General features: G+C 44.8%; 3 protein-coding genes across 5 annotated transcripts in view; 2 read left to right on the top strand and 1 right to left on the bottom strand.

Annotated features, from left to right (window-relative positions):
* Window positions 1-5,448, top strand: part of celsr3 (cadherin, EGF LAG seven-pass G-type receptor 3) — a 96,753-nt gene extending 91,305 nt beyond the window's left edge. For both annotated transcript variants that reach the window (XM_031845411.1, XM_031845410.1), the window contains 5 exons: window positions 76-167; window positions 405-578; window positions 2,201-2,395; window positions 3,882-4,932; window positions 5,395-5,448. In XM_031845411.1, coding sequence (XP_031701271.1) covers window positions 76-167; window positions 405-578; window positions 2,201-2,395; window positions 3,882-4,932; window positions 5,395-5,422 — 1,540 coding nt within the window. In that variant the 3' untranslated portion in view covers window positions 5,423-5,448. The remainder of the gene's footprint in view (window positions 1-75; window positions 168-404; window positions 579-2,200; window positions 2,396-3,881; window positions 4,933-5,394) is intronic.
* Window positions 5,449-8,842: 3,394 nt separating this feature from the next.
* fsbp (fibrinogen silencer binding protein) lies at window positions 8,843-14,428 on the bottom strand. Its single transcript, XM_031845416.1, has 4 exons — window positions 14,162-14,428; window positions 11,663-11,718; window positions 11,094-11,262; window positions 8,843-10,557 (listed from the first exon to the last, which is right to left on the bottom strand). The coding sequence occupies exons 1-4, from the start codon at window positions 14,364-14,366 to the stop codon at window positions 10,193-10,195; spliced, it is 795 nt and encodes a 264-aa protein (XP_031701276.1). The 5' UTR covers window positions 14,367-14,428; the 3' UTR covers window positions 8,843-10,192.
* A 477-nt stretch (window positions 14,429-14,905) lies between these two features.
* wdr6 (WD repeat domain 6) lies at window positions 14,906-21,029 on the top strand. 2 transcript variants are annotated; one of them, XM_031845412.1, is made up of 7 exons: window positions 14,906-14,957; window positions 15,214-15,330; window positions 15,605-15,769; window positions 16,006-18,808; window positions 19,051-19,128; window positions 19,425-19,541; window positions 19,851-21,029. In XM_031845412.1, the coding sequence occupies exons 1-7, from the start codon at window positions 14,954-14,956 to the stop codon at window positions 20,866-20,868; spliced, it is 4,302 nt and encodes a 1,433-aa protein (XP_031701272.1). In that variant the 5' UTR covers window positions 14,906-14,953; the 3' UTR covers window positions 20,869-21,029. The 2 variants fall into 2 exon arrangements, with proteins under 2 accessions (XP_031701272.1, XP_031701273.1); XM_031845413.1 differs by having other exon boundaries at window positions 14,938-15,034.
* Window positions 21,030-22,032: the final 1,003 nt, after the last annotated feature.

Below are 22,032 nucleotides of genomic sequence, written 5' to 3'. Positions count from 1 at the left end.
TGTGTGTGTGTGTGTGTGTGTGTGTGTGTGTGTGTGTGTGTGTGTGTCCTCACTTCTCTCCTCTTTCCCTGCTAGAGAAAATCTTTTAGCTCGTCAGACGCTGGAACAAAACATCGTCCACACCGGAGCGACCGACCTGGATGTAGCCATGTTCCACAGAGACGGAGGTGAACACACAAACACGACCATGGACACAAACGCACACTCCTAACAAGCAGCATTGGCACGTTCTCCATTTCTTCACCCCTGTTTTGCACTTCTTCTTTTTTCTCATCACTCTCTCTTTCCTTATCAATGTAAAAGGTTAAGCTCACATCACAATGGAGAACCTGTCAATGCTATTTTTCCTTCCTCTTTGTTGTTTTCCTCTGTCCCTCCTCTCACTTCTCTCCTTCTTCCCCCAGGTGAGGATTCGGACTCAGACTCAGACCTCTCGATGGAGGAGGAGCACAGTCTCTCCATCCCTTCCTCTGAGAGCGAGGACAACGTCCGACTCCGCGGGCGCATCCAGCGGCGATTCAAACGCTCCAATCACAGCGAGCGTCTGCTCACAGAGCCCACCCACAACGGTACCAAAGGTAGACGAGCACTCAAATGAACAATTCATCTCAATATTTTCAGCTTTTTAAGGCATTTCTTCTCACAGTATTGCCAGAAAAGGCCAGTAATGGTCAAGTGGTCTTGCTCAAGGACGCTTAATTTATTGAGTGAGTAAGGGTTAGGGTTCCAGGGGTTTTTGGTGGAGTATTCCCCCATCTATCATCTCTACCTGCTTAACCTGTGCAGGGTCGTGGGGGCTGGAGTGTATCCAATCTCACTTTCAGAATTCACCATGGACAGGTCGTCAGTCTATTACAGGAATAACACATTTGGACTCACAATCACAGCTTTACTTTCAGTAAGAGGCTCCAGTTAACCAGACCTGCATGTCTTGAGCTCAGTATGGGGTGAACACAGCACGGGAAACCCCTGTCAGTGATATAAATGTCATGCATACACTGTGCTCTGCGAAAGGTTTCACTGGAGAAAAGGCCAGATGTGCAAATCTATAAATCCATACAAGCAGTCAATTCTTAGCTTAATTAGCCACCTGGATCAATGAAACAGAGTAAAACAGGGACCGGAGCAATATGAAGGAATGGAGGAGGACAGGATCCAGATGGCCAGTACAGTCCAATCAATTCGTCAGTGCAGTCAAACTGAAGGCTCGGAGCCTTTTTACTGAAGGTCACAGTTTGAAGATGGCGGCCTATTCGTTGTGACAAAGCGGTAAACCCTTTGATCGATTCAGTTGAGCAGTCGACTGGCCAGTGTGAGAGGACTGTGCAAGGAATGTGTGTAACTGAGTAAGTGCTGAACAACACAGAACAAATTCAATAAATAGATTATTTAAAACGTGTTGCAGAGAATGAAGAACTAAATTCTAATACAATTAGAACAATATGTGGTTTTCAAAGTAAGCACTTAACATTAATGGTGCAACGGCGTCATGTGTTTTGTTTTGTCAAGCAAAAAACATCATTGCAAATATCTCAGGGTTGATCTGAGAAAAGAAACAATGTCAAGATGTCACATTTGGCTTTTCCCTATTCACTTTAATTTAAAATTGAATACATTATTATTTGCAGCCCTAATGATAACATTGTGACAAAATGTGGGTGACCTAACCCTTTGTATTGGGATTTTCCAAATGACACTGATTGGCCTAAAGTGTTACTACTAATATCACAGAACAAACTAATATGTCAAATGGTTGTAAGGGGAAGACAACTGCCTGTTTATACATTAAGATGAATTATGTCTGTTCATAGGTCATTTGCACTAGTGTGATATCTGCTATCTACCAATATGTCATTAGTTATTTCATTATGAACATATGCTAATTGTCTGTTGACACCTGCTATTCGATGCAGACGTCTGTTCTGTGTTTGTTGGGATGCACATGAGGCAACTAAATAAAGCAGAATGCTTGAAATCAGAAAGATGACTATGAGGCATAAGAACATATTGGCAACAATAAAAGTGATTTTGTCCACGTTCCCTTTTTCTTTTCTTAATCACTACTGAGACACGAGCGAGCCTTTTTGTTTTATCAAACGTGATCAATAAAGTCATGACCTGACGTGAGAACACGTATTTGTGTAGTAAGTACTTTTCTGAACAGTAACCTGAAAGCGTTTGTTCTTTCTGTGTGTTACAGATCTGGATGGCAATGACCTTCTGTCCTACTGGCCGGCTTTGGAGGAGTGTGAGACGCACAGCCTTCAGAAGTGGGGCTCAGAGCGCCCCCTGGGGGGCGATTACAGCAAAGACGCTGCCAACAACAACCAGCAGGACGCAGCGCTGACCAGTGGGGACGAGAACGGCCTCACCCAGCCAAACAGGCACCGCAAGGGTGAGAGAAACACAAACACAAACAAGATAAGGGCACACTGACATTTTGGATTTGCTTTCAACTAGGCCTGACCCCATATAGTCGACTATTTCACTCAGGAGCCTGATCCGATTGCCAATAGTCGTAGTGCGAGTAGATGTAATGTAATGAAACAGAGGATTCTTCATCATTTAAAGGTCTATATGTATTTATCAGAGCACTCGCATAAGAATGAAACACTGTCAGAGCCCTAGATATGTTGTATATATGTAGATATGTCTCTAAATTCAGCTGGTGGAGGCGTGTAGACACAGCTGTTTGCGACACATATAACAGCTGTTTGTGGATTCTGTCTCTTTCCCCCGCTGACTGTCCCTTTGCTTTCCTGTTGTTTCCTTTCTGTCTGTGTATTGCTACAATACGGGAAACGGAATTAGGACCAACAGATCATTTACAAAAAGCAGGCAAGATAAAAGACCGTGTCTACCGATGTTCTCTCCGTGTCAGTACTACGGACAGCGTCTTAACGAGACACACACACACACACACACACACATACACATACACACACACACACACACCCTAACCACTACCGCGCTGTCCATTTTTCTGAAACAACAGCTAGCTTACAGAGTAACATGTATCTCTGTATACTATTGTACAATTATGTTGTTGATTTTCTATAGATTCATAAAGCTTAAACCGAGGCGGATCAATGGACGTGTATATTATATATTTTTAATATTCCAGTCTAATATTGATAAACAGACTTGTACCTATAAGAAATTGTGTTTCTGTTTTTGTTTCTCTCTCTCTTTCTTCTTGTTGCTTTAAATATCGACTTGTGCAACAAGTCATATGATCGTTACTTTGCGTCTTTGTCGATTTTTTTTATTTTTTGTCGGGCATCTATGTATTAGTGTCTAGCCTGTATACTACAAATACAGTATATCAACGTCTTCATCATACTGTTTAAAAAGAAATCTTTGACTGATGCAGCCCCTGTCATCAGGATGAAAAAGGGCATTTTGCCAAGAGGAAGATGGAGGAGATGTCAGCTGTGTGAGCTGAGTCAGCAAAGCATAACTTAAAACAAAGCTCATTCACTGACACATGATCTGCTGTATGTGCAGTTTGTTAAGCATTTTAAATGATTCCAGTACATGTTATTCCCTCCGAAATTATTTACCCCCACCACACACTAAAGAGCTGGAGTCAGCTGGAGTCAGCCTGTAGCGTCAGTGTAAATCTGCCCCTAAAAGCATGAGTGGCACTATAATATGTACAGGACAGTGTGTACTGTATACTCAGAATACATACATATAAAATTGGCTTATGCTCGCATACACACAAAGGTGCACCACGCATGCAAAGACACACACTGAGAGTAAGTGAGGAGGAGAAATACAGGCCAATATAAATCACTCATGCTCCCTGAAAGCATGGGTGACATTTTAGTGAACCTATTAATAGACAAAGCACATGAAAACCTATTTTCCTGTCTCAGGTATCCTGAAGAATCGTATCGGCTGTCCCCCGGCACTCCAGGGTCTTTCCACCATGGGCCGCGTCCCCAGTGAGCTCAACTGGTATCGAACCTCTACTCTGGGCCACCGGGGAGTTCCTGCAGCCTCGTATGGTCGCATGTACTCTGCCACGGCTGGTGCCAGTGGAGGCTCCGGCTCTCTCTCTCAACCTGCTTCCCGCTACTCCTCCAGGGAACACCTGGACTCGCTGTCCCGGAGGCAGTTGTCCAGGGATCCACTGGGGAGGCAGACAGTTGGGGGGTCAAGGGACCGACTGGACTCCCGGGGCTCCAGGGACAACCTTGATCTCCTGCCCAGGAGGAGAGAGCTGGGACAGGGGGCAGGGCTAGTGGGACTGGGGCTGGATCACCAGCGAGTCTCATCGTCCAGGGAGAACTTGACAGGATCCAGGGACAGACTGGACAACCACCACGCAGGTAGCGTCCACGCCTCGAGGGAGGACTTGAGTGGAAATGGGGGAGCGGGAATTGAGGGATACCTCAGCGGATCGAGGTCGCAGCTGAACTCGCTGACCCGGCGGCAGGCGTCATCCCGGGAGCACCTAGGGGGGGCGCTGATGAGCAGCAGGTCGAGGGAGCAGCTGGAGACCAACGGGGGCGGAGCCCAGACTCAGCCGTGTCGGGAGTGGCTCCGGACTCTGCCTCCCCGCCAGCCCTCGCACCCCGACCAGCCTCCCTCCTCCTCCCCTCCTCCCCCTATCTCCGAGGAGCCCCAGCAGGAGCACCTCCCAGCTCACGGTAGAGGACGACTGGACTCTGCACCTCCGTGTAGGTACCCCGGTCAGACTGTCCCCCATGTCGCAGGTTCAAATCCAAACTCTCTGGGTCGACAGCCGTCCAGTGAACACCTGGACATTCTGTCCTCCATCCTGGCATCCTTCAGTTCCTCCGTCCTCACTCCTCCCACCGCCGCCTCGAACCCTGGGCCTAATGGCTCCGCCCATGGAACCTCCCCCTCCCCGCCCCAGTCAGCCACCTCCCACAGCATATCTGAAGTCTCCCCCGACTCCGAGTAAGTCCTTCTGTGTTCATAAATCGGCTTCCACTCACCCTCTCCTGTCCCCTTTTTCCATTTTATATCTTGTGCTTCGTCTTCAACTCTCCATTGTCTTTGATCCTGTGTAAACACACTTCTTGGCTTTTACTTTCCTGCACCTCCTCCCTTTTGTCTCCCCCCGACTGATTTCTTCTTCCTCAGCAGCTCCATAGGGATCATGTCCACTCTTCAACTCTTCTTTTCACCTCTCATATTGTTCCTTTCCTGTCTTTCCCATCTCTTTTAGCTCGACTTTACTCAGCTCCCTCTGCTCCATTTCCTACTTTACATGTCTGTTCTGCTCTGTCTCTCTTTGCCCTTTTGCCTCTAACAGTTCATTTCCATTCTGCTCCTGTATGTTGTCATCATTATGTGTAAGTAAAATTACAATCAGTATTGAAACCTATCGATGACTCATTTTCCTTTCCTTCACCTCAGAGCCAACAGAAGTGAAGGACAGTCTTGATGACAGCCTCCATATCCCTTTATGCATTGAAAAAACCAGGGACAAGTTCAAAGGTCATGGATGGTCCTGAACCACTGGGGCACACTGGGACTTCTGAAGCCTAGAAACAAACTTGGGTGAGAGGAGACACAGAGTTGGAGCGTCCATGCGGATAAAAGAGGGCTCGTGGTCAGTTTGTACTGTATAAATGACATTTTGTTCAAGTCCCACTGCCTACAATGATCTTTGACTTTTCTTTGAACCACCTCTACTACCTAAAAACTGTTCAAGACAAACACAAACTCCTCAGATTTCAAAGTCAAGGCAACTTGATTCAGTCTAAAAGAAGAAGGAAAAAAAGAAGAAAAGACTGTAAATAACATTTTTATACATTTTGTATCTTTTTCATTGGAGATGAAGAAGAAATCTTTTGTGACGTTTTCTTTTTTGTTGGTTTTTTTAAACGATTGTGTCCGTGTGAGGTTGTGAGTGAGGTTGGTGCGAGTGGAGTCTTGTTCGTCGGCGAGGGAGACATTTCCTCCTACAAAGAAAAAAAAAATCCCCAAATTTCTCCTCGAAAGCAAGTTTTCCTCAGAAACTTTTCCTCACACTCATCAACTCTGTGTATAGCGACGACAGGGGTCCGGCAATAGTATCTGATGAGATTATTAAAACATGTGGTTTAAAAAGGGAAAAAATATCAAAGTAGCAAGAAGTGATTGTAAATAGAGGGAGCGGTTATTATAGGAGAGGAGATATGATAGGAAGATGATTGTGAAGAGAAAGATGGGCCGACATTAAGCTAAAGCACCACATGAAGGCTCAGAGTCGGTGGTTCCACCATTAAAGTATCAGCTCTTTCAGGAGATTGTGCTGTTTTGTGATCCACTGTATGTGAATGTGACCTTGTCCTCCGTCCGTGTATCTTTGTGCCTGGTGCTGTCTGAACCAGACCATATCAATCGACTGATATTCCGGAGATCCGGCGGGTGAAGGTAGATATCTGCTTCTCTGTATGAGGCTTTATCGTGTAACAACCATTGAAAGACCCTCAAGGTGTTTTTGCTCTTTGATGCATCACGACTCGACCTGCCTCAAGATACGCCACGGGGAGCATCCAGGAGACTCAAGTATAAAAGCTTCTCATGCAGAAGTTCTGTGCAAAATCCAAGCCAAAGGGACGACTGCCTAAAAATCAGTACCATACGTCGCTCCAGTTTTTTTTGTTTTTTTTTTGTGTGTGATGAAAATGACTTGTGCAGGCTGTGAACGCTCCAGATGTAATTCACACTTTTGTTTTAATCGTGATTAGTATTATTTGTATTCATGATTGTGCCATGGAAACGGTTATTAATGAGGCCCGAGAGATCATCGCTACAACATAACCCACTGTGGTTCTCGGTCCGTTTGGCTGCATACTGTATCAGCGAGGGGGAATTTAGTTTGGCACGTAGAAGGAGAGCGGATCAGAGCGAGGACGGTATGAGTCACGTCCCGGTGTGCGCTCAGATATTTATTCGAAGACCTGAAAGCAGACCTGCCGTACACATCCAGCCTGGTATATCTACCAGAATATATCAGCTCACGTCTGTAGCACATGAAGCCCATGCCAGATATTTTCTTTTAAATTGCTTGGCTGAACACAGATGCTGGGGAATGACTTCAGAATTTCGTCTGTACGTGAGAAATGTCCTGACTTTGCTGATGGGCTCCAAAACATCCAGCACGAGCTGTCATTGATGAAGAGGTTCACACCAGAACACATTAATACAGATTGCTGTAGGAAGATCAGGTCTCTTGCCAGATCCGGGCGTATAGCTTCTGTGGCACCGCACCAGTTTGGTGTGGAGAGATGTCAGTTTTGTCAGCGCTAAAAGCCTCTAAGTGGGTTTTAAGATGCAGCTCTTTCCATCAGCGACGTCTCCCTCCTCACTGCTGTTGGAACGAGCGCTGATGTCAGGCCTTGAGGTAACAACACACAGGCATTTGTAAGCAATGGAGACAGGAAGGCAGTCCCCAGCAGCCTGCAGAGGGAGTAGGGGATTGTGGCTAACTTGACTGTGTTTTTGTAATGAAAAAAAAGGGAAGCGGTTCATAAATAACTGAAGGTAAAATGAGGTTTCTGTCATGCCAAAATGAGTTTGTCTGCATGCCCTCGAGCAGAGAGCACTGTGACGTTCAAACAACACTGGAACAGCAAGACGGTAAGAGGATAAAACAGCGAGAAGGCTGAAAGAGCACAATGGGCATAAGAATAAATCATTAGGTACAAACTTAGACTAGATTGGAACAAATTGAGTCAGAAACTGTGACTGTGTGCAAGATGTACCTACAGGGAGGAGGGCGTTGAAACATAGAAATGCAGAAAGTAGGAATAAAAACACACACACACCTCACAAATGCACATCTCCCTGTTGTGACTGCTGCTCCGTCATCCCCATGTCTCTTGGGAAGTGACAAGTCAACCTATTATTACAGTAGTTTTGCCAAAAAATGCCCCTGCAGGGAACACTGCCCACTATTTCTCCTCACTCTTTTCGTTCAGCTGCTCCATTTACTTTTTTCTCCATTTGCTCTTCACAGATCCATTCGTTATCTTCACCTGACAGTACCTTTAACTTGTACAGACATGAGATTTATTTTATTTATCGATAATTTATTGACATTGTATTGATTATTTATATTGCCATTTTGTATGATTTCTTTTGTTGGGTCAGAATGTTCCCTTTTGTCTGTTTCTTATGATCTGAGTCTCTCACTGCAACAGATTCACAGATGAAGGACAAGAGGAGATGAGAATGTGAAGATGGAAATGTGACGCAGGATGCTTTTCATTTTGGTTTCTTTATTCAATCATAGGGTTAAAATCTGGAACAATTTGACAAAACGTGAATTTCAATCCTATTTAGGTGCTTTTTTTTCCCCTCCCCAGACAGAATGTCAACATATCTAAACTAAAGGTTCAATACTGGGTGTAAATAGTGCAGATATGTCCCAAATCAAACCCTTTTCTTCCCTGTTCATCATTATAGATCCAAGGCTGAAGCTTCACGGGCACAAAATCAGATCATTAACTGGTGACGTCTAAACGCAGTCAGACGTCAGTGAAACTCCAGCTTCAGGTTAATCTGGTCCAGACCAACAGGAGGAGACAAAAAGACTGAGTTGAGACTACATTGTGATGTGCTCTAAAAAAAAAGACAAAAAATTGGCGAAGTGACGGAAGGAAAGAAACAGAGTGAGATAGAGTCGGGCGGAGGAAGAGGAGGGATGGGAGATTGTCTTTGTTAGCTTGTTTGTTCATTATGGGATGCCTTCCATCCCGCCGTCGGGCATGGAAACAGCTGTTCCCGTTATCGCGGAAACAAGAGAAATGTTGGACATTAAAAAAAAGAACTTATTCCTACTCGACTGTGTTTATATTTATTCTGTGTGTGTGTGTGTGTGTGAGTGAGTGAGGCTCTTCTCTCTCCGACTTGTTTTGACTCTCAAAGTTTCACATTCAGAGGCGTTGGAGAAGTTCAGCTGACACTTTGATTCCCAGCAAAAAACAGAATCACTCAGCTGAGACTGAATATAAGCAGCCCCCGAAATTTACTTTCATTTAGACCTGCAGGGGCTGAACAATAAATCAGTGCTCCTGTTAAATTACCGTAACTTATAACAATTTGTAAAATACAAAATAAATGCTTGCTTTAACACATACAGATGGATGACGAGGGGATATTTTGTTTATTTACTTTTATGCAGAGATTTAGACGACAATATCTAAACCACTCGTCTCTGCATTGAAGCCAGGAGGCAATTAGCTTAGCTTAGCATAACTACTGGAGGCAGGGGGAAACAGCTAGCCTGCCTCTGCCCAAAGTTTAAAAAAAATATGCCCACTGGCAACCTTTAACGCTCAGAAACTGCTCCAGCACATTACTATATGCACATAGCAGTTAATGCTCTTGTGGCTCAATGGGATCTGCTGCCAAGTCCCAAAATCAGCAGAGGCTGTAATAGCAGCGTAATAATGCACGTGGTCCACAAACTGTCCTCTTGGCCATGCAGCATATGTTTCTCCACTCATGTATTCTTTTTTTCTTCCCTCTTTAATTTGTCACCCGTCTGTAGTCGACTCCTACTTTGAGCCGAATACAAATTTACTTATAAAGCAAAGACTAAAGTTTAAGCGTACACACTCATGTTAACATGCAAAAAGAAGCTATGCAGGTAAAATCATGATAAAAGATTGTCCATTTTGGAATTTCATTTAATTTCTACATCTGCAGTGATTAGATGTAATCTCAATACATTCTTTAAAATGAAGTACGTCCTCCCTAGAATAAGGCTTTACAGACACCGTCAACCTTAAAAACCAATGAACATCTCATTTTGAATACTGAAGACACTGATGAATGACAGATAAAACAAAACAGGTATATTGTGATTTTATAGGTCTATTAGTACCACATCTGAAATGAAGTGTTGTCCTTAACTCGTTTGGTTTAATTAAACCTTACTTGGACAGAGAAGGTGATGGTTGCGTTGCAGAGGGATCGTTTGGTAGTTTGACCATTTTAAATAATGTAACTCTTCTTCTAGTCTGCAACCCAAGTAATGTCACTTGTGCTTTCAGCAACAACCAAACCAGAGAAGTAAACTTCCCTCTTTGTGTGAGAACAGCTGATTTAAAGCGACTTACAATCCTCCTTTTGCATTAAAATACAAGACGATGTATAAAAATATCATGGCGTATCGACAAGAGAATACAAGAACTAATAAAAATGCGACAATGGGAGCAGTTCATCCCGACGGTCCGTACGTTTTCGCCTCTTCGTCGCTGCTGCTGGAGGACGACGGCGGCACGTCCTCGCCCATCCTCTTTAGCTTGGCTTTGTAGTAGGACTTCTTCATCCTGAAGGCCTTCTCCTTCTGCCGCGCCGCTCTCCTTTTCTCCCTCACCAGCTCCTGCTCCCACGCCAGCACCTTCATCCTGTTCTCCCACTCCAGGATCTTCATCTGCTGCTGCTGCTCCAGAGCGTCCGCCCTCTGCTGGTGCTCCTGTCGCGACAGGTCCGCGTGGTCCTGGTGCCGAGGCGAGCGGCGGGTCGCTCCCTCCGCCTCGCCGCCCGTCGGGTGCAGACGTTGGCTGATGACCTGGGAGGTGCCTGCGGGGGGGAGAAAAAAAAAAAAAAAAAAAAAAAAAAAAAAAGTGGTCAGTGAAGTGAACCCTGTTTTCCTGAGAGCCATCGGTCCGATACCTATTACTAAATGCAGTTAGCCGTTTCCAAACAATACACCGCTGGTATCACATAGGGTGTTTTAAACCATGGGGAACTTCCTCAGGGGACCAAGAACCTTTTGAGGAGCACAGAATCTAAAGCGGTGTTTCCACAGGAGGAACCGGGGACTAACTTTAGTTCATCAAATGCCAGAAAGAAAAAAAAAATAATTATATATATATACACATATATATACACACATATACACACATATCTCCTTCCTCCTCATCAATAGTAACCTATAACACCATTCCAGCTAAAGGTCATCATTCAGTGCTGTTTATATGACAGTTCCTTAATTCCTGGAATATCTCACATACACATATGCATTCAAAAGGTCACCAGCATTTTCCAACAGAAAGTTCACTGAGCAACTGTCTCCAGGCAACTAATAGTGTGGCAGCTCGCAGAGCTTTATCGACCTGGGGCCGTCGAGTAGGCAGCAGGAAATGTCAAATCCTGGAGCTCTGCATTGTGGGAGGTGGAGTTCGCAGTGGGGCTGTGGGGCAGATTGGACCAGTCGCTGCCCGTTATTCTGTCCAAGGTGTCCCGCTGGAGGCAGAGGGCCACTTGCTCCTTGCTGTCCTCGGTCTGAGGCAGGGAGAGAACAAAGTGTGCTTTTAGTCGGTGGTTCCCAAACTCTTTAAGGTCCAGGACCCCTTGAATTAAACAAGTCCACGGACCCCCATTGGATACGATTTTGTCCCAGGATCTCCATAGGAATTTAGCTTCTAGATGTTTTGTCACAGAAAGCATATAAAACCCATGACCAAAACAGTCTGAGATTCTGTCATTGTGTTACTTATGAATGTAATATAGTGAAAATAAATGATTACCCTTTTTCCTGGGAACCTCCTCAAGGACCCCCACATTTTCATTTCTAGCATGAATGTTATTGTAGTCACTGCTCCAGGTTTATTTGAGTGTTGTTCTTTGGTTTAAATTCTCTAAAATAAATGTTAACCAAAACGACCATTTAAATAATATTTACCCGCTTCACGCTGCCGTTCGTCTGCCCAGCAGCATTAATCAGCATCACGTCGTCTGCTAATATGAGAAAAGGACAGAAAGACAGACAGACAGGGAGGAGCTGCAGGTTAATGTACTTCAGGAAAATAGGCAGAGAGCGCCTCCCTCTGGTGAAGGCAGGTACAACAAACATCACCTTCACACAAAAAGGTATCCAAAGCACTTTACGTTGCAGCATCATGACTGCTCATGTTGTTTTTTTAGTATGGATAGTAAGTAATGAAGCATGATGGGAAATGGACAGACATGAATCTATTTTGGGATTTGAATCTTCACTTAATAAAAAAAGTCAAAAAAGTCAGCCTCAAATTTACTGTCAGTTTCAGGGTGAGTGCTGTAATGCCAATTTCTAACGCGATAACATTTGAACATTAAATTTTTGGATTATTACAAATCAGTTGTAAATTACAACTGATTTAATAATCCAAGAATTAAACTTGAGAGTGTTCCAACTCTCAAAGCAGCGAGGATCCACCTCACTGACGTCTCCTTAAACAGAATTATTTAATCTCTACAAAAACAACAAAACTAAATCAGTGCGGCGGTTTTGCATTCTGATCTCACTCTAGCCCTAAACCTTAGTTGTTTCCTGTGAAGATGGAAGTTTATTTTGAAAAGACAGTATGCATGTAACAAGCGAAAACAGACTCATGTTGCTGGACTTTTACAGGAAAAACGCACGAAAAGTGAGGAGTAATATTTCGTAAGATATCAATAAAACGGGGATGAATTTATATCATTGTATAAAGAGAGTGACATGAGAAGATCAATCTCATGTCTGTAAGTTAAATCAGCTATAATCACTATTTTAAAGTGATTAGTGACTCGTCTAAAATATTTAAAAAAGGAATAACTTCAATAGAATCATTCTATACACTGTAGCTTCTTTACATTCTATTAGAATATAAAGAAGTTACATTCTGATACAATGTAACTTCTTTACATTCTATTAGAATGTAAAGAAGTTACAGTGTTGCCTTTTCTTTTCTTCCCACAAGAACGTAATTTTGTCAGGTTGATAAAAAAATGTCACTTTACTTCCTGACATTATTGTTACTTTAGAGTCTAGAGACTCACACTAGATGGTTAGAGACACAATTAGGAACGCTACATTTTCTGTGAGACGTCCAGAAAGTACACAAAGAAGACCTAAACTACAGTTTGTAAAAGATGGAAAAGTCTGGATTTATTTCACAAATGAACATGAAATAGCCCAAAAATACTTTTGGAATTAGAAACAAAAAGAGGAGCAACACATTTGTTAATTTATGATAATGGAAAGGCAGATTTGTATTTATTTTAAAAAAAACTACAAAAACTGCTGGCAGTCTTAAGACCCAAACTTCATAGCTAGTACATCTAGCTATGAAGTTTGGGTCTTAAATGGTCGAGGTCTGAGAAAATGTGTTTTTGCAGTTTGGAAAACTTTATATGCCCCAAATTGGGCACTGAACCTATAACCTACTGTACTGGGTTTTATTGTATGCCTCAATACCTGAACTGTACAACTGGAAAGAAAACGTAAGTAAATGTTACACCAGAATTGAATTCATACATCCTTTTCTTTCCACAATAATGATATTTAATAGGTCTATGATAAATTTCACTAAATAAAAATACTTTAATTACATCACAACTAGAGCTGCAAAGATGAACTGACTAGTTGTCAACTATTAAATGAATAGCTAACTATTTTCATAATTGGTTTGAGTTAAGTCAAACATTCTGTGATCCCAGCTACTTCAATGTTTCTTTACTCCTCTGTGACACTAAACTGAATAACTAAAGGATGTCATCTTGGGCTTCGGGAAACACTGATCGACACTTTCAACATTTTATAGACTAAACAACTAATTAATTAATTAATTAATTAACAGAGAAAACAATTAACAATACTCAACAATAAAAATAATCGTTAGTCCCAGCGCCAATCACAACTACTATAATTACTACTGTTATAAAGCAGTGCTCTGCTGCTGATGAACCTGTTGTTCTCCACGATGGAGCACTTGCTCAAGGACACTTCAGCAGGCTGCAGATGTTCAACTACAGCAGCTCCTCATCTCCCTGCAGACCAGTGTTGACTATTGTGTTTGCAAAGCTCTTAATGGTCCAGCCTACAATTTATAAGGAAGTTTATGAAAACCATGCGAGATTATGACGGATTACAACTCCTGGAACTAATCTATGTCTCTCTGCTTTACACAAGTTTTAAAAGAGTCCATGACCCGAGGGTAAAGCTGTGGTTGATGACCTGGTACAGATGGTTCTACACAGGACGTGGACACTGTCAAATACACACTCCCACCACCACCACCAACACCACCACCACCACCACCAACAACAACAACAACAACAACAACACTGCAACACCACAACCCGCCATTAAACCACGTGAACAAACAGTGATCGGTAACTATCGCAAACGGTTTCCCCGTTTCCTTAATTGAAGCTCAGATACCTTCCCTCAGCTTGCGGACCGCCGCTTTGTGGCCAGCTCCCCCTGCGTGGCTGGTGAGAGCAGCCTCGCCCATCGTCTGAAGTTTGATGGATTTACAACACGCCCTGCATCGGGCGAAGTGAATGTCCTGGAGTTCCTTCACCAGCCAGTCCTTGTAAATCACCTTTGAGAGCCAGGAGTCCTGGAATTTACATTTCCCAGGCATGGCTAGCAGTGAAGTTAGCTGCACCGCTACCTTTCGGCTGCTGGAGGGCGAAGCCTCTTCTACTGTCTCCTGGTGCGTTCACGGGCTACTCGGAATAGTCATGGAATGTTTGCATCATTGCGCATGTTAATTGAAACGTCTCTATGTATTGACACAAAGATAGCCCAAATCTGTATTTATACTACATATGACTGCATATGATATTCCCATGACTTTCTAAGATGACTGACAGTATCACAAAGAAAGTGCAGAAACAGCACAATTGTGTCTGTTGGTTTGGTGAAGCAAAAAATAAAAATCTTAAGTATTTATTTGTGTCTATAAGTGTCAATGAAAGTTAAAGAAAGGAACAAATAAAGCTTGAATAAATAGCCTATCAGTCATTTTTTTAAAGCTGAAAAATACCTTTGACAACATAGTTTTCCAAAAAACACCTAAAGGCGGCACAACTCGACGGTGGTCGGTCACATGGGTCGCTTTCTCCAATACAAATACGGCTAACCTTTTTTCTAACCAATCAGCGCTCAGGAAGCCGGCAGTGCACCCTGATTGGTTTAGACGTGGCACGGAAGACAGCACAGGAACACATGGGTACTAGGACCGTGGACGCTAATACAGATGTTTTAATGCATATTTGAGGCACATTTATTTTGCGTTTGAGGCTTTTTGTAAGTGAACTATATAGTGGCATAGGGGGGGAGAAAAGCTGCATTTCTTGATTCGTACACATCAAATAACATAAGGAGGGCTCTTGCTGTTAGCTTGTTTTGCTAACTGGAAGGCTAATGGTGACTCAATGTAGACTTCTTTTTTTTTTAAGTATGCGTTGTCACTTTATATGTTTCAGACACCATTGATAATGTGTCTCCAATAAAAGCTATTCATCATAAAAGTATGGAGACAGCTGCCCTTGTGGCTCCAGTCACAGCTCTGGAGTTCCTTCTGGATGCTTTTCTACTGACGGGTAAGAAGCAGTTTCTAGAGTCAATATTGACGTGATATTTCTAGTTATGCAGAAATAGGGATTTGAAATGACAAACAAAAATCACAGATTGATGATGCATTATTATAACTATGCATTTTTTACCTACTTTTACTACAAATGCATGGGGAGAACAGGTTTAAATGTGGTCATATATTTGATAATATATATGTTTGCTTATTTTGAAAGAGGACTGAACACTGTGAAGGATCACACAACACGCATAACACAATCTTCTCTTACCCTGTCCTGACAGGTGAAGGTCCAGTCTTGACGGTGTTCAGTCTCTATCCTCACCCTAAAGCCTGTGCCTCACTGAGTGTGCTCCAACACTACAGAATCCATGGGATACGGCCTACAAGTGTAGAGGCTGTCCCAGCACAGAGATCTGCTACAGGAGCACATGGGAGGAAGAGAGACGGTTAGCACACGCAGATGTTTGTTTTCACTCTTCTCTATGATAATTCCTTCTGTTGTGTTCTGGGAGATATATAAAAACAGATGATATGGGTGAAATCAGATGACCGGGTAAGTCTTAATTTGGTGGTGATCTGCAGGATTGAATAACTGTCCAGTGTTGGTAAAGAGTTTGCACTCACTGACAGCCCTCTAGTTATTTTTTTTTACTGATGTTTTTTCTGATTTGTCAATCCCCAGAACTGAGCTCCACGTCGGAGCCCAAGTTCTACGATCTAGCGGTGTTTGGAGGCAAGGCTGTGAGGCTGGTGAGGCTCCATGTGGATCTCCGGGCTGGGGAGCATCTACGCTTGGAGATTCTGGGCCCCCTCATGGAGCTACAGGACTGGGCCCTGGATGTCCGTTGGCTCTCTGGAGACAACCGCTCACTGCTCTGTGTGGCTGTAAGTCACAATAGTGCTCTTCTCCTGGACATCGTTACAGGAAATGTCCTGTTTCAGCGCTCCTGTCTGGAGGGATGTCTGCTGTACTCTGCCCTCCTTCTGGTACACGAATCCTGGGCGGATACCATCTTAGTAGGAGGGACTGTTTTCAACCAACTGGTTCTCTGGAAGCCCGGGGGAGGTGGAGACAAAAGTGTTGATTCCGAGCACAAAGCTCCAGTTGAGAGACGTCTGCTGGGCCACAGCGGGGTCATCTTCAGCATCTCCTACCTCCAGGAGAAAGGATGGCTGGCTTCAGCCTCCGATGACCGCAGTGTAAGGGTCTGGGGTGTTGGTGCTTTAGGGGGCCCTGAGGGGAAATGTGGAGACTTGAACCCGGCTTGTTTAAGGGTCCTATACGGACACCAGGCGAGGGTTTTCTCGGTGCGTCTCTCCGGGGGGAATGTGTTCAGCGCTGGTGAAGACGGCGCCTGTTTAGTCTGGGACTGGGCTGGAGGTGGCAAGGTGATACGGACGTTAAAAGGACACCGAGCAGGGGGGGTTCGTGCACTCGCAGTCAGTGAGGGAGCAGGAGATGAAGAGAGATGGGTGGCTACAGGGGGGGCAGATGGAGGGGTGAGGTTGTGGAGGGTGAAAGGGAGTGAGGAAGGGGAGGAGAAAAAAATGGAGGACGCAGTGACTGAGAAGCTAACTGACCTGAAGTTTCCCGGCCACGGCTTGCCGAAAGCTGTTTGTATGGTGGGGGAAGAGGATAAATATGCAAGTTGGAGTCAGAGTAAGTTTGTTGTCTGCACTGACCAGGGAACAGTTTACCAGTACAGCGCCGGGCAGTGGGAGATGGTGTGGCAAGGGGCTCCTGAGTTTCAATCCTATTGTGTGATGGAAACAATAACTGTCTGTGTGAAGGACTCAACAGCAAAAGTAAATTTGTGTGCTGTGGGAAACCTCAGCGGATCCATACAGGTCTTCCTCATCTCTCATCCTCAGCATGGGTTTCTTCTCACAGGTGGAAGATCCACAGGGAAGATCCACAGTCTCATTTGGCAAGAGGCAAACAACCGCATTTATTTGCTAGCATCAGGCTCTGGAGGACTGGTCCATCGCTGGTTTATAGAGGTAGAATCGGATGAAAACTCCTCCTTGGCTCTCAGTGTAAATCCCCTTCCTTCTTTCCTTCTTCCCCCCTGCGCCAAACGCTGGCTGACAGCCGCAGTGCGCCTCCATTCCACGACTCAGGGGTTGCTGTGGGCGTGTGGGGACAGGAGAGGCTCCCTGCTTCTGTTTCAGGAGGGAGGAACGCAGGAGCAAAAGATGGGAGATGACAAAAGAATGGATGAAGGCTGGCTGACGGGCAGGAAACAAACGGGTGGTGAAGGGGGTGAGGAGAGAGAAAGAAAAGAAGTGGGTGACCTAGTGCTGCACCCGTTGAGCTGCCTGTTCGGGGTGCACGGAAAACAGGGTGTAACCTCAGTGTGTGAATACCAGGGACTGCTCTACAGCACTGGCAGGGACGGCTGCGTGAGGGTCTTCAGAGTGCATCTAGTGGCGCCAGAAAAGCTTGAAGGAAAGGCTGCAGAGAACAAAGGGGGGCTTCAGCTGGAGGTTCTCCGAGTCCAGCGGGCCTGCAAGGGTATGGAGTGGCTGGAGAGGGTTTTGATTCTTGAATCTGACAATCCAGCAGAGGAGGAGGAGGAAGGCGACGAAGAGCTCGGAGAGGAATGTGAGAACCACTCCACGACAAAGAAACAGAATGTGACAGGAAAGCTGGAGGTTACAGAGGGGAGAGAAGAGAAGGGGAGCTTGAGAGGAGGAGAAGAAAAGACAGAGAACAAGGGAAGAGAAGCCAGGTTCGCCATTATCGGCTTCCATGCTGTCCACTTTGTGGTTTGGGACCCGGTGAGGCAGGAGAGGCTGTTAGCGGTGCCCTGCGGTGGGGGGCATCGCTCTTGGCGTCTCTGGCCGTCCCACGGAGGAGTTTGGCCCGGATATGGAGCTCTGGTCTTCATCAAGCAGGGGGCCGTCATGGCTTCGCAACCCCCTGGAGAGGCCTCGAGCTGGGCCGGGATGGTAGGAAGGACTGGAGGATGGGGCCTGAGAGAGGGCGTCCACGGGAGGGGGATCGGGTGTGTGTGCAGGCTGGGGACGATAAGGGGGATTGGGAATAAGATGCAAACAAACAGTACTGGAGATTGGACGAAAACTGAGGGAGGAGATGACGTAAAGGAGGTGGAGAGAGAGGAAGAGCTTTGGGAGATAGTGGCGACGGGAGGAGAGGACACTAGCTTAACCGTCCTAGCGGTACGTCCCGACTCTGGCCGCATCAAAGTTCTCTCAGTCATTACCGACCACATCTCCAGCGTTCGGACGGTGACGGCAGTGACGCGTCCAGAGGCAGGGAGGGAGAAGCAGACTCTCTCCGCCCTGCTCGTGTCGGCCGGCGGGCGAGCTCAGATGCAGTGTTACCGGCTGCTGGTCGGCTGGGACAGGCAGAGACTGGTTCCCTCCTGCCAGGTGATCCAGGTGGCCAGTCACCGATTGGACGAACAGTGGGAGAGGAGGCGGAACCGGCACAAGATGGTGAAAATGGACCCAGAAACAAGGCAAGTTAATGGTTGTTTTCTGCACACATGGGAAGGGAATTTCAGCTGTAAAGAGAAACATTTTTTTCCAGGCACTTTGAAGTGCTTTTTTTTTTTCTCACCTTCCTGTCTTTTGTCTTCACTCCCTTCTTCATCAAGAAAAGTTCTGAAGTCTGTACATTAACAATCAGCAACTGTACATACTGTTGTCCTTGAAACCTACTTCTGATCTGTTCTTACCAGTTGTGTCTGTGTGTTTTCAGGTACATGTCTGTCGTGGTGCTGGATGAGAAGACAGACTGTTGTCTTCTGGCTTTGGCCGGCAGCGATGGAGCTCTCAGGTTGGTGTTCATCACAGAATAATTATTAATAATTATTCTTTCCAAGGAGCCGGAGAAAAACAGTTTACAAACAGAATGTCTTTAAACTGTTACTCTTAAATAAGTATTTTCCTCAGTAAAGTGGTAGTAACTGAATGTAAGAGAAAATGTGTTTGTGTTTGCTCAACATTAAAAGCTCTCGTTGTGTCACTTAATTTGATTTTAAAATCCACAATTTGTCTGATAATGCTGCCCTCTCTCTCTCGCTCTCTCTCTCCTTTTTTCTTTCTTCTCGTCTCTATTACTTTCTTTTCCAGGTTGTTCTCAGTCAGTGAAGTCAAACATCAAATTGATTTGTTGTGGGAGACGTTTTACCACCAGCGCTGTGTTCTCAGTGTCGCCGCCTGCAGTCTGGAGGACAGGAAAGGCAACAGGTCAGTGAGCCGATGTTTGCTGATGTTTTTTTAATTTTCTGAAAGTTGGCACCTTCTTAACAAGTCATTGGTAGTCTGGCATCGTAGGAACCCATCAGAACCAGACCTTTGATTGTTTTTTTATTATATATATAATATTTATCCTGCCATTTAAGAAAAGAGTAATGACTGACAGATTTAATATAGGAATAGAATATTAAGAGCTCAGTGAATTTAGGTTCACTTTGACTTTTTGATGACCTTTGACTTCTTGTTGTGGGATGATATGAAGAAAGCCGTCTCTCATGTACATGTTTGTGTCCGTCTCAGGTATAAGCTGCTGTTCAGTGCTGCAACAGATGGCAAAATTGCAGTGTGGGATTTAACTGATGCTTCGAGCCATAGTCCAACTCCACCAATCCCCTGCCTCGATATTCACGCCCACCAGAGCGGCGTCAACTCATTGGCTGTTTGGGCAGAGGAACTTGGCCATCAAGAGGGCGGTTGCCTGGTTACTGTTGCTAGCGGAGGGGATGATGGGCAGCTGACAGTGTCCGTGATTAAAGTGCAGTACCCGGAGGACGGAAAGGTTGGGGGCAGCAGAGGGATTTCTCAGATTTCTGAGCCCCGGCTTTCTCCACAAACACAGTTCCAATCTCCAAACCAGCTTCATCTTCACCTCTACTCCCAGTCCCACATCCCGTTGGCTCACGCTGCCCCTCTGACCGCCCTGAAGCTCCTGAGCCCGGACCTTGTGGTGTCCACCTCTTCAGATCAGAGGGTTTGCCTGTGGAGGGTCAGCAGTACCAACATCCGCCACATTGGGGCGCTGTGCTGCCATGTTGCCGATGCTGCAGGACTCGCTGTGTGGGAGGGGAAGATGACTGAGGAGGAGGAGGGAGATAAAAATAAGAAAACAAGGTTTGAGTCTGAGCAGGAGATTGCAATTTGGAGAGGGAGTCAGACAGGATTAAAAGCGACGTGTCAGACAGCGGCACAGTTCAATAAGGACAAGAAAACACATGACGAGGCCGAAGACGGAGAACCTGTTGCAGCCGTGGGCGAGACAGGTGACCCAGTTTGTCAAACCAGTAATGAGGAGGGAGGTGAGACAGCTGGTGAATGTAGACATCAAACAGAGGCTGACAGCGTGGCTGAGACAGAGGGTGAGGTAAACACTGGGACGGGTGTCAAGGCGTCCCGTGAGACCAAGGAAGAGAGAGAAAAGACGGGATGGGTGCTGGTCTGCGGTCAGGGCTTCCAGCTACTACGAGTCCGCAATACAGAGACGGATGCAGAGATGTGGACCACAGGGAGAGAAAAGGAGCGACTCACAGAGTTAAAGTGACTTCATGAGAAAAGTCAACATAAGTGGAATCATAAGAAAGATGGGGTCCAAACAATGACTTTCTCAAAGGACATATTTTAATCAATGGTTTATAAAGTACCTGTAAAATCCCTTGATTGCAGGTATATGGATTGATATCAAATGGATTTTAAATAAAGACTATTTATTCTCAAGCTTTCTCATTATTTACTGGATACATTGTAATTATGTAAGGCATGTATTACTTATGAGCTTGATGAAGAGTTAATACAAAAATATAAATTATATTCCTGAAACAGACTATTTTCAGCAGGAATATCACCAACAAACCCGTGAAGAGAAATAAAACGGTGACTGATGAAAGTTTGTCTAAATTTCTCTGACAACTAAAGTCATTAATTAGTTCCGGCCTGAAAACGTGTGTCTGGAATCCGGCTACATTTCTGCTTGTAACAAAGCTCCAAAAGCATTCGGTGCTCATCAAGTAAAACATCTTCATCGCTATTTCAGGAGAACATTAAAACCGTCTCTGATGTGTTTAGGCCATCTGTGGCCTCCTCCAGGGGCCAGCGCTACCAAGATGGCTGAAATGACTGGAGTTATTTTTATTACAGCATGTTGCGCATCTCAACCAGCCAGGAAATAAAGCTGCGTACTTGAGGAGAGCTTTGGGACTCTATTTTAGATCAGAACAAGGCCAAACCAAAAGACTGCCTTTACCAAATGTCTCTAAAATCTGAAAAAAAAAGCATTTGGGAGATAAAATGTCACCCTTTTGTCCGGTCCTTACCTCTTCAAAGGCTTTCTCAGAGTTTAGACTTAATAATAACTAAGTTTAGATTATAGTTGGGCTTAAAGTTGGTGTGTAGGTAATAATACATCACCCAGTGACAGTGTATCTGCTTTTCTAGTCACGCTCTGCATTAATTGTAAAGAGCATAACTATAGACAGCTGTGTGTGTGATGTGCATGCACACTTTGGTGTTTCCATGCACTCTTTGCGTGTGCATGTGTTCTGATATGCTAATTTAGCACCGTTGAAGCAAAGATGTGTTGTGATATGAATTGCTAATACTGCTTATTTAGCAGGGTGACATGGGACTGTGCACAGTTTTTCCTTTTTTGCATACATATTTTGTGTGCGTGTGTCTGCCTGCTATGCTAATGTAGCTGTGTCAGATGAAG

Source organism: Anarrhichthys ocellatus, unplaced genomic scaffold (genome assembly GCF_004355925.1).
Source record: "Anarrhichthys ocellatus isolate YVR2014 unplaced genomic scaffold, GSC_Weel_1.0 scaffold5, whole genome shotgun sequence".
NCBI classification, from domain to species: Eukaryota; Metazoa; Chordata; class Actinopteri; order Perciformes; family Anarhichadidae; genus Anarrhichthys; species Anarrhichthys ocellatus.
The sequence above is the reverse complement of the archived record's forward strand: the minus strand, read 5'-3'. Positions and strand labels throughout refer to the sequence as shown.